Source organism: Anoplophora glabripennis, unplaced genomic scaffold (assembly GCF_000390285.2).
Source record: "Anoplophora glabripennis isolate ALB-LARVAE unplaced genomic scaffold, Agla_2.0 scaffold965, whole genome shotgun sequence".
In the NCBI taxonomy this organism is placed as follows: Eukaryota; Metazoa; Arthropoda; class Insecta; order Coleoptera; family Cerambycidae; genus Anoplophora; species Anoplophora glabripennis.
In genome coordinates, this window is record NW_019417383.1 from 22,628 (window position 1) to 35,653 (window position 13,026).

At 34.3% G+C, this 13,026-nt stretch overlaps 1 protein-coding gene across 1 annotated transcript in view; it reads left to right on the forward strand.

Annotated features, from left to right (window-relative positions):
• Positions 1 to 11,873, forward strand: part of LOC108912925 (SAP30-binding protein) — a 24,044-nt gene extending 12,171 nt beyond the window's left edge. The window contains exon 2 of the mRNA XM_018718353.2: positions 11,383 to 11,873. Coding sequence (XP_018573869.1) covers positions 11,383 to 11,711 — 329 coding nt within the window. The 3' untranslated portion in view covers positions 11,712 to 11,873. The remainder of the gene's footprint in view (positions 1 to 11,382) is intronic.
• Positions 11,874 to 13,026: the final 1,153 nt, after the last annotated feature.

Consider the following 13,026-nt stretch of genomic DNA (forward strand, 5'->3'; position numbering starts at 1 on the left):
CATAAAATAAGCAATATTATAATTATTTATTTGAAACAAATAATAATTTACATAATAATAATTAATAACCATTTATAAATATGAAATTTTTGGAGTGAAAAAATTAAATTTCATCACGTTTATTGATTTATTGATTTTTTAATAATTTGCGGACATTAAATCGTCGGACACTTATATCACTATTTTGTACAGTAAATTTAAAAGTGGAAAAAATGAAAATTAGATATGTGGTAATCGATTTTTCATACCCCGTGAAAATTCCGATTTCCAGCTGTCGGACTGAAAAAACGCGGCTTGAAATTTGTCGGACAATACTTTTTGACTAAATTAATTATTTACAATTAATTTTACTAAAAATTACCTATGTGGTAATTGATTTTCAATTTGCAACAAAATTTCCAGTTACTTCAGTTAAAAATAAAAGATGTGGTCTTGACTTTTCAAGACGCCGGGAAATTGCCATGTTTTTGGACTTTTCCGAGTGGAAAAGCGGAGGAATCTAGAAAAGTCGCAGAGGAAAAATGTGGTAGACTCGTCAAAACGAAGCTCCTCAGGAGTTATAAAGTATGTGGTAATTAACTTTCCAGAGGGGGCCTGTACTGTGGACTATAAGTTAAATAAAAATTTTTGGTTTTTGATCGCGTTAAATTTTGCCGCATTTATTTGATCTATTGTGTCTTGAGAAAATTGCCTACAGAAAACCATTCTTGAGAAAAATGGCATTACATATTTGCACTTCTATATGTTTCGGTTTGCGTAACAGTGTTACGGAAATCTTTGAGTTCAGTAAGCAATGGAAATAAAATGTTGACTCCTGTGGCTATCGGGTAATGTTATTATTGTCATTTGCTTTAGTTGACGACATATTATTATTCTGCTTTAATTGATTTGTTAGTTTTTTAAAATTTAGTTCCATTAGTTTATTTAGGAAGAAGTTTTTTACTAATACCGTTTTATTAAATATGAAATATTCATTCAATGAGCTTGCCAACATGCGTTTAATATTAGGTGTTGCAGGATAAACTGTTGAGCTGTTGCACAGTGTACAGTGAAAGATTCCCGAATCGTCAAACACTTCACCATATTACGTTTGCAGTGATTGACAAAAGATTACAAAAATAAGATTCTTTTTAAAAACATGTAAAGGCCAGCCGTTCTCGTCAGTTGCTACTAAAAGTAGTATGGTGGACTGATGATCAGCTGGACCGATCATCAGAACTGAGTAACAATCATGTGTAAAACATCATTAATGTAAATTTTGTTTTTGATTGTTAACGGTGCAATTATGAAAATTTACAACTCCGTTCCTTATAAAACAAGATTCGTAAAAAACAATTTTTGAAGCAAATTATTATCTTCTGTGAAGCCATTCACCAACCAGCGGCAGAATTGTAAACGTGTGTTGGGATCTAAATCTTCAAATTCTTGAGCAAGAGTTAAATGAAATGGCCGAAGAGGGATACACTGTGGAAGCTGTTTCTTGGCTTTTCGATAACATTAAGAATTTCTTCTACTTCAGGTGACAACTGATGAGGTGACTGGCATTTAAAGCATGTTTTTTAAAAGAACCATATTCTCGTAATCTTCTGTCAATCGCAGTGAACATAGTATGGTAAGGTGTTCAACGATTCAGGAAACTTTCACTGTACAGGGTGGTTGATTTTGAGGGTGAAATTTATTTAGTATTCGTTCAACAAGCTTTCAATCACTCAAAAATAAATTAACTGTCAATATTAAACAACAAAAGACGAATACTAAATAAATCACATGGCCAATTGAAAAAATACCTATACAGTAAAACTCGATTATAACGCACCGGCGGGGACTTAAAAAATCGGTACGTTATATCAGAAGTACATTTTAAAGAAATTATAAAAAGTTTTATTAATTTATGACGCACTTTTCCTCGGTTCTCTCTCTATGGATCGGTCGGTGTTAATTTTTATTACTTTTAACTATGGTGTGTGTACCCCCTGTAATTTAATTTTTCGGAAAGGTCTTTTATTCCTCGGACTGGACTCTAAACGGTAACGTTAGTTAATAATTTATATATTCGGTTTAGTGTCGGGCGCCAGTTTCCCTAAATTTTACGTGGGGGAAACTCCACGTAACCCTTACTCTCGGTTTAGAGTAAAGTGCACAGGTAGCTACAGTGAAGAAAATAAATTCCAGGGGTCAAATGAATTTCTTTTAGGAGAAAACGGCAGAGAGTACGGCAGAGAGTAGTTTTCTCAGTGTAGTTTTATTTTAGATATGAAATTTAACGGGAGCTCTACAAAACGCTATCAGTGTTTTTGCTGTTTCGGAATGTTATCAGTTTACCTCGACGGTGAAAGAAATAAACCTATTAAGTTTTACTAGATTTTTTCAAAAGGGAAAATATTAATACCTAGTACAAATACAAATTGTGTCAATTTTATTCCTACCCACTACTAAGTGACTGAAACTATTTACAAATTTATTAAACAATAAATTATATACATGATCGGTGCTAGAGAGACAAAACTAAAACGTTGTGATTCTTGGTTTTTACAATTTTATTTATCACCTTAGAAAATAAATAAATATTTACGAACGGAATCAAAAATAAAATATTTATTACTCTACAATAGTAGACGGTTTTTAAGTAACAAAGAAAAAGGTGATTTTAAACGGTTTGATAAAAAGACAGTAAATTATTTGTAGACGTTTTTACTGGTCCCCGCTGATTCTGAAAATAAATCAAAATTTATTCGGAATTATTTCGGAGTTATTTTAAACAGGCCGGCGCTCAAATATCGGTATTACGGCCTAGCAAGCAATGCAAAATTAGTAAGCGGTATGCGGTAAGCGGTAGCAATAACCAGCGAAGAAAACCCAGGCGGTGCAAGGCGGAAAAATAGGATGGTAAAACGTAATCCGAAGTATCTCGCCTTACAATTCGTACTGGCCTCTAAGTTTTATACGTCCTGGTGACCGATGGTGTCGGACTCTCAGTATACAACGCTTCTCGGCCTGATGGGTATACACGCCGACCAGGGAGAAACGTACGTATACTGTATGGAACGACCCGGAGATTGGGTGTACACGCCGAACCTCTAGGTCTTAGTTCACATATCCCCTATTACTCAGCGTACATCAGGGTGCGGGACACCAAGCAACGCTGTAGTAAACACGCAGGCTTCATCAAGATTGGGTATACACTCCGAATCCAACGATTGCTCTGTCGTGCGGGTTGAGACGGACGGTGGAATTTGTGTGCGGGTTACCAAGAATATTCTTCTCAGGCCCACAGTAATTCCACACTTAAAGCGTACAAATCTTTTCGGACTTGTACCCGGTTGGAACGGATAATAATAAAGGAAAATAATTCTTACTTGGTTCACTGGTTATTCCGGGCTGGCTTCGGTGGAGAGTACTTGCTGGCGGTGGACGTCTGATCGGTATTGAGTTCTGGATATGAACTGCCGGTTTCGGGGAATGTCGAGGGCTTTTGTTTCCCAAATCTCCACCGGATTGACACCAGTCGTGGTGGGACCTCCACGTGACTAACGATCGGCCGGTCGGACCCGCAAGCGGATATTTGATATATATGTATAAAAATCAATAATTCTCGGCGCCGGGGTAAAATAATGCGAAATTAAAAGAAATATTTTTAAATTCAGACATAATAAAAATCAAAAAATAAGACAGGTTCATTACATCTTAACAAAAATACAAACATACATATACAAGGTGATTCATTAACAATGGGAAAATCGAAAGCTGAAGATACTACATGTAAAATGGTGACCATTGGCGCAAATTTGCCTTATCCGAAAGTTGATAGTTTCGGAAATACAGGGTGTTGAAAGCAAAAATTTTAAATCGTTTTTTTGCGATTATTCTGAAACTATGTAGGTTAGGAACTTGAAAATTTGTGAAACTATATTTTTTAAGCGACGAATAAGATGCGTGTTGCAATTTCAGCATTGGTCATAGAGGGCGCCACTTACGACCAATTTTACCGAAAATTTAGTTAATAATTTTTTACCCTGTATGTCTAATATGAAACTTGATCCAAAACCTGAAAGAGCAATAATTTTTCCATTAATTATGTACTCTTGTTAAAAAAAATAAAAGAAAAATCAAGAGGATTCGGACTTCTGGGTGGTCAAGCAAAAATGCTTACATGGCCAATTCAGCGATTTGGAAAAACTGCATACTAAGTATGTACGCACTGGCCGAGAAAAATGCGGTGGAGCTCCGTCGTGCATGTCTCTTCTTAAATAAAGTAGAACTTCTTCAAGCCCTTGGAAGCATTTTTGCTTGGCCACCCAGAAGTCCGGACTTCAATCCTCTTGATTTTTCTATTTGGTCTCGAATGAAAGATATAGTTTACAAAGAATCTATTGGTTCGCGTGAAGAGTTGTGTCAAGGAATACGCTGCCAACGAAGTCAGACGCAATCCCNCCAGAAGTCCGGACTTCAATCCTCTTGATTTTTCTATTTGGTCTCGAATGAAAGATATAGTTTACAAAGAATCTATTGGTTCGCGTGAAGAGTTGTGTCAAGGAATACGCTGCCAACGAAGTCAGACGCAATCCCAATATGTTGTTTCAAACTCCAAAATCTCTCAGAAAACGTTGTGTAAAGTGTATCAATGTCAACGGTGGATTCTTCGAACAATTCCTTTAAATCATTATTACGTAGGTATTTCATTTGTTTTATTGTTAATTGTTGTAATAACATGAAGAAACAGTTTGTTTCGCTATTACTTTCTCGTATCATCAAAACATAGTGGTCGTTAAGTTTATTTTCTCGAAAACGCATCGAGATACCGAAATGAAACAAGAATACATAATTAATGGAAAAATGATTGCTCTTTCGGGTTTTGAACCGAGTTTCATGTTAGACATACAGGGTAAAAAGTTATTAACTAAATTTTCGGTAAAATTGGTCGTAAGTGGCGCCCTCTATGAGCAACGCTGAATTTACAACACGCTCTTATTCGTCGCTTAAAAAAATATAGTTTCACAAATTTTCAAGTTTCTAACCTACATATTTTCAGAATAATAAAACTATTTAAAATTTTAACTTTCAACACCCTGTATTTCCGAAACTATGAACTTTCAGATAAGGCATGTTTACGCCAATGGTCACCATTTTACGTGTAGTATCTTCAGCTTTCGATTTTCCCATTGTTAATGAATCACCCTGTATATATTTAACAAAAACGGCAATAGAATAACAGTATATATGGATTTTGTTCTTAAAACTTAAAAGCAAAATTAAAGTACAGTTTTTATTTGCACCACAAAATAGGTATGTATGTATAATAAAATACCTAAAACTACTTTCTAAAAAAGTCTGTTATATGAATTTGTTTTTGCGGTTTATAAGGATCTGTTGTTCTAAATACATTTCTATTTCCAGCGATGCACTTAAAATACGATCTTCAGTATTAATTTCACTTTCTAAAAATCGTTTTACATTTTTTATTCTTCTAATTGCGTCATCAAACGTTATGGGCGTTCTTCTTCCGGTTCTTCTTCATCTTCTTCTCCAGTATCAACCTGCTCATCTTCGTTAATCTGGTCAACAATATCTTGCTCTGTAGGCAAATTTGTTGTATCTCTTTATCCACGTCAACAAAAGCGTCAATCACAGTTGGATTTAATTTTTTTAAGTTAAAATTATTTTTATTTAACCATACACTTAAAGGTAAGTTATCGTCATCCTCTTCATTAACAACTTGTTGAATAAGCCATTGGTTAAGAGATAAGTCATCGTCCTAGTCGAACTCGCAAAGAGAGGGCCATGCATGTTTGAAACAATTTACAATTGTTTTTTGGGCAACCTGTTGCCACGCTTTTGCAACCATTTCAATAGCATCAAGCAAATTTATTGTTATTGGTGTGCTATTTTCGATGCACTTAAGATTACTGGTCATAAGCAATCGTCGATAATGAACTTTCAAACTGTGGATAACACCTTGATCCATTGGTTGCAGGACAGATGTAAAATTTGGTGGGAAAAATGCCAGTTCAATATTGGTCAAATTGGAAACGTGAGGATGAGCAGGACAATTATCAACAAGCAATAATATCCGCCTGTTTTCTTTTACCAATTGTTTGTTCCAAGATCTTAGCTCACTTTAAAAAATATTTGCGGTCATCCATGCGCGCTTGTTTGCCGTATAATTAACCGGCAATTTTTTTACATTTTTAAAACATCTGGGCCTATTAAATTTACTAATAATCCATTTCAAAGTTCTCAATGATGTCTTAACACCACTCACTCATAGGAGCAGTCCACAGGAAAAGGAAGAAATGCCTATTTAAAAAAATTATAACTAGCAGCTAAGTACTGTCAATAGTGTCAATTTATATTTTCTCATTAATCCAAGTTTAAGCGGTCAAATTTGAGGGTTTAAATTAATCCTAGATTAATATGTAGATTTGAAACGGTGCAAACAAAATGTTATATTTTAATCCAAGTTCAGACTTAATCCTGGATTAAACACTACGGTGCAAACGGGCATAAGAGTTTACGTTTTTCTGTCCCGGTCATATTTGCGCACAAGAACCGTTATTCTTTCCTTAGAAAGTTTTCCTCCAACACATTTTTGACCTTTAAAGCTCATTGTACGATCTGGAGCAAGTTTATAAAAAAGACCAAGTTCATCAGCATTAAAAACATCACTCTTGCCGTAGTTCATAAGTAGTGGAACTAATGTTGATTTAACCCAATCCAACGCATTTTCCATGTTCACACTTGCAGCTTCCCCATGGATTTTACTGGAACTTATATTGTAGTATTCAAACTTCTTTGATATGTAAACCACTGAAGTAATGCCTCATCGATGTTTTTTTGGACAGGTTTGCGAATTCTTTTACTTTGTTTAGAAATTCCGCGGGAATCCAATATTTTATGTTTGTTTTTCAATATCGTGGACACTGTTGTTTTTTTCATACATCTAGATTTGTAGATGTCAGCTTGTTTAACACCTCTTTCTATTTCCAGAATTATAGAAATTTTTTCATTTATTGTTAAAGCCTTCCGAGCCAATTTACTAGGACCAGCTTGGGTTGAATCATCCATACTTGACAGTATTCAAAAATTCGCTTACTCTTAGATACGTACTGTACGATGTCAACAAGGAAACTGAATAAAGAATGGTTAAAATAACTAGACAACTGCATTGTATCAACATGTGTTGGGAGAAAAAATCTTAAATAAATAAACAATATCGGGCAGCTCGTCGGCGAAAACTTATACCTATATCGGCCTGGTCAAAGCGGCCGCCTTTAATTTAGATGTCGCCGCCGCCGTGCTACACGTGCCCTGAGCTTTTGCCATACTTGCCGAAATAAATTTATGTATAAAAAGTACGTTATAATGAAATTTTTAGATGCTGGGACCAGGTATTTTGGTACTTTATATCAGAAGTACGTAATAACGGAGTACGTTTTAACAAAACATTTAACCATTGAAGGCCCTATAATAATGCCGGGACTTACTTATTCGGTACGTTATAACCAACCAAGTACGTAATAAGCGTGTACGTTGTAACCGAGTTTTACTGTAAATTTTTTACATTTTTCTTCATTTAGACAAATAAAAAGTATCTATTATTATACCTATATGGCTGAAAAGGTAAAAAAATTGCTGTTCAAAGGCATGGCCAAATACAGGGTTTTCTATTTAAAAAACCCTATATTTATGTAATATCAGAAATTCTGAGTACGCTAATGGCTTCCTCATAAAAAAATGAACTAATAATATTCAAAACTTTTTTCTTCTAAAAATGACAACGGAGAAAGGCGATTTAAAAAAAAACTGTGTATCTAAACCTAATCAAGTTAGCCAAGATCTTTTGGTACCAACGAAGTAAACTCAAAATTCATTCAATAATCCATGTTTAATAAAATGATGTTAATAAAAAACTTCCTCCTAAATAAATTAATGAAACGAATTGGTGTGCGCGTGCGTGCGTGCGTGGGTGCGTGCATGCGTGCGCGCGCGCGTGTGTATGTGTGTGTGCGTGCGTGGGTGTGCGTACGTGCGTGCGCGTGTGTGTGTGTGTGCGCGCGTGTGTGTGCGTATGTGCGTGCGTGGGTGCGTGGGTCTGTGTGTGCATGCGTGGGTGTGTGTGCGTGCGTGTGTGCGTGTGTGTGTGTTTAAAGAAAATAAATATTAGGCCATTTAAAGTCAAATACCTGCACACGTTAGAAGCAAGTGATGTAAAGAGGAGCTGGAGTTCTGTCTCTGGGCACAAGGACACTACTTGCAAGATCCAAATTTAAAAAAAAACATACACGGACGAATCTACATTTTCTACTAACGGGAAAGTAAGTTCACAAAATACTCGTTATTGGTCGTCTGAAAACTCCCATTATGTATTAACTGCAAGCGTCAGTGCTCACAGAAAATTAATCTTTTTTGTGGCATTTCTGGTCAAAGACTACAGCCCGTTCTTTTTCCATGGAAATTTAAATGGAAATATTTTTCACACATTTCTGCGAACTGAATTTTATGATTCATTTGATGATGTTCCTTTGCTTGAACGGCTAAATTCCATGCTACAACTAGATGATGTCCCTATCCACTGCACCACACCTGTGACAGAATAGCTTCAAACACACTTTCCTAACAGATGGATAGATAGACGCTCTAATTTAATTAACTGGCCACCAAGAAGACCTGATCTTAGACCAGCAGATTTTTTTCTATGGGGACATTTGAAAAACATCGTGTATAGGAATCGATCACATAATCTTCAAGAACTGTGTGTGTGCTCGAATTACGGAAGCTTGTAATCAGATTAACGAAGAAACGTTATTAAACGTATCTAAGCAAAATAAAAAAAGAATTGAAAAATATATAGAACTACAAGGTGGTTTAGTCGAAAAAGGAAATATTTGAATTTTTAATAGCATAATTTTGAATTTGAATACCTACTTATTAAGAATATTTCTGTGTTTCTTTCCAATTTTGTTTTCCTTGACTGGTATTAATTTGTGCAAGCATTGTTAACTTGTTAATAGTAGTTTGTATTGTTTTTTCTTTCTTAACATGATATTTCAACTCTTTTAAATTGTATTTTATTGTTTTTACTCATTTCTAAAAGCCCCCTATATTTTCAAACTAAAATAAGAATTTTCAGTTTTTGGGATTTTGAAGCTCTAAAAAAAACATACAACTACATAANACTAACGGGAAAGTAAGTTCACAAAATACTCGTTATTGGTCGTCTGAAAACTCCCATTATGTATTAACTGCAAGCGTCAGTGCTCACAGAAAATTAATCTTTTTTGTGGCATTTCTGGTCAAAGACTACAGCCCGTTCTTTTTCCATGGAAATTTAAATGGAAATATTTTTCACACATTTCTGCGAACTGAATTTTATGATTCATTTGATGATGTTCCTTTGCTTGAACGGCTAAATTCCATGCTACAACTAGATGATGTCCCTATCCACTGCACCACACCTGTGACAGAATAGCTTCAAACACACTTTCCTAACAGATGGATAGATAGACGCTCTAATTTAATTAACTGGCCACCAAGAAGACCTGATCTTAGACCAGCAGATTTTTTTCTATGGGGACATTTGAAAAACATCGTGTATAGGAATCGATCACATAATCTTCAAGAACTGTGTGTGTGCTCGAATTACGGAAGCTTGTAATCAGATTAACGAAGAAACGTTATTAAACGTATCTAAGCAAAATAAAAAAAGAATTGAAAAATATATAGAACTACAAGGTGGTTTAGTCGAAAAAGGAAATATTTGAATTTTTAATAGCATAATTTTGAATTTGAATACCTACTTATTAAGAATATTTCTGTGTTTCTTTCCAATTTTGTTTTCCTTGACTGGTATTAATTTGTGCAAGCATTGTTAACTTGTTAATAGTAGTTTGTATTGTTTTTTCTTTCTTAACATGATATTTCAACTCTTTTAAATTGTATTTTATTGTTTTTACTCATTTCTAAAAGCCCCCTATATTTTCAAACTAAAATAAGAATTTTCAGTTTTTGGGATTTTGAAGCTCTAAAAAAAACATACAACTACATAAATTAATGATATTTTGGGTATTTCGATTTTAAATTGTGCTGAATAACGCAGTGTTGTCAAATTTCTAATAAAAAAATCCCTGGTATGATTTTCCAAAAACATTGTTAAAAAAATTATAGCACGAAATAACATTATCTCCAGAGCGATATGTCCCATACGTGTGTCTATGAACTCCCTACTCTAAAAAAAATTGACATTAAAATCGCCCCACCCTGTAAAATTCTACACGGGTGTTCCAGATCAAACCTGTACACACTATATTATTATCATGGCATCTTTATAAGGTCTTTGACTGTATAATGAGTGTTTCGTGGATTGTAGTTAGGTGTCTTTGTTATTGTCAATCAATATGCAGTGATTATTTAAAGAAGCTAATATAAGAATATTAATTAATGTAACATTGGCATTATAATGAAAAATACATAAATTAAGGAATTGGAATATATTGATATCATTGTAAAAATTCTTGACAGTACCTAACAAATTTCTCTTGATTTTTAAAAAGTATAATTCCATTCTATTTTCGCTTGTATTTTCTAGTAATTTTCTTCTTTTATATATCCATGTTTGGCGCCGTTTTCTCGATAAATCATTTAAATGAGGAAAATATTTTAGAATTCACTACGTCGGGTAAACAATGAAAGCTAACTTGGTCTCGATTTCCACGACTTCCACAACCCACTACTATGCATGTTACCGGCATTAGTAATACATATCGTTGCGACACAATTCAATAAAAGACCAGTTGAACACTTCCTTAAATAAAATACATGAATAATTCCTTACAAAAAACTCGGATTAAACGCATTTAACTAAAAACTTCTCTACTGACTTCAATGCATTCTCAATGTAAACATAACTTGTTTGCCATCAGCTTCATTGCTTAAAAATTTGACAGGTCGTTGGATTGCCTAATTTCTAGTTTTGAAAAAAAAAAATGGAAAAATTTTCTGTAATGCTCCAGAAAATGTTAATTTTTGTCCTGTTGACAATGGTTGGTTGGCCGCAGAATATTATACCTAGGCCCTATACTTTGAGTCTCGGTTAATACTTGATTAACTAATCAGGCGATTAGACTGCGATTATACTTTATAAATAAAATCATAATAGGTATGTACTTGTACAGTCTAATCGCCTGATCAGTTAATGAAGCTTTAACTGAGTACCGGGCCCTACTGAAATTTAAATAATTTGTTCAGTTAAATATGTCGTTTGATTTAATTCAACATATTAACAATTTTTATAATAAAAGAACTCTGAAACTAAATAAGTTAGAAACAGTTTAACCATGTGTCATCAGTTTATATTCGCTGATCCATTACGTTATTCTGTTGTTGCAGGTACAAATTATCCTCCAGCAATATATGATCCTCTGAAATGGAGTAAAGAATCTTATTATGAAGAACTGGCTAAAGTGCAAAAAATAGAAATGGACAAAAGAGAAAAAGAGCGAAAAGGAAAAGTTGAATTTGTTTCTGGAACTAAAAAACAGGATGATGATAAGAAACGAAAGAGTAAATGGGATCAACCAGGAGGATGTGGTAACATCTCTACATCTACGATAAAGCCAGCTGGATTAGTGCAGCCCTCATTAACAAATACTGCTACAGGTACCAAAGGAACAGTTATATCAGCATTTGGCTCTCTTCCAAAGAAACCTAGGCCATAATTCTTTTTAAAATATAACATGAAAGTACAAGTAGTGCTAATATGTTGCATATTAATTTTTATGAAAACTGATTATTTTACTCATTATAATTTTAAAAAATTGTAAATTTGATATTGTTTCAAAATATATGTGTACAGAATTACATTCGAAAAATTAATTTCATTTTACAAGTATAAGTTTAACAATTATTTAAAACAAAAAAAATATATATATCCTATCATCATTACAGCGGCGTCCATACATTGATAATTTGCATTTAATAAAGTGTAGTATCAGATTGTTGCTTCAATCTGATGAAAAGCATTATTTATTCTTTCTTCTAACAGCTCAGAATGTCAAAGTTGCTATCGCAGTTCACTATGTAATTTTAAAATGCATTATATTCGAATATTGAAGTGTGTTCTCAGTTTGCCATCGATACTCTGTATCTCTGTCACGAGCATGTAAATTTTAGGAAAGCCCTCAGATTTTGGACAATTTTTACATAAATACATATGCCCAATTTCAAATTATTTCACTTACTAGTTTCTAAATTATTTAAAAAAATTAAAGATATTTTTTAAAGTTTAACACCCTGTATCTTTTTAACGAAGCGTCCTATACCTATCCCTCCTCCTATACTCCGCGGTCGAAATTATAGAGAGTGACTCATCGCTAGCTTTTGGACTAGTGACGGTTTGCTACAACCATTTTAATTATTACAACGTTTTAATACGTCCTGGTTGTGTTTTTTAAATTTATAAATTTATTATAGCCACAGAATTAGACCCCTCGCCTACGCTTAACTATGACGTTTCTAAGGACGGCTAAATCAAGTCCGTTTGCACCCACTAAAAAAGCATTTCCCTATTCCCTGCCAAGTGTAAAAGACAGAGTTAGTATATAGACCGACGTTCCGTATAACTTAGTCTATAGACAATTATAGATTCTATCCATCGACATAGAGAGCGGCACATCATTTAATACAAGACGAACAATATTGAACCGTTATAAAAATCATTTTATATTTTATACGCGTTTTGGTGTAATGAACTAATTTTAAGTTACCGTTTTATGCAAGGCTGTTGGCCATTTATTTAGTAATTAGCTTAATTGGGTGAGAGCAATTACCCGCGAGTCGAGCCGAACCGTCCGTTTGCCAAACTCTGTCGAGGGCCGCGCGCATAATCCCACCAAGACTCCTGCTTAGTCAAGGGGGGATTGAAGCAATAAAACCAGCGTTCCTGGACGAAAATCCTCAGTTCATATCCTGAACTCGAAGAGCTCCAGTTCCAGCCTGAGGACCACCCCGAGGACCTGAAACCGACCAGAGACC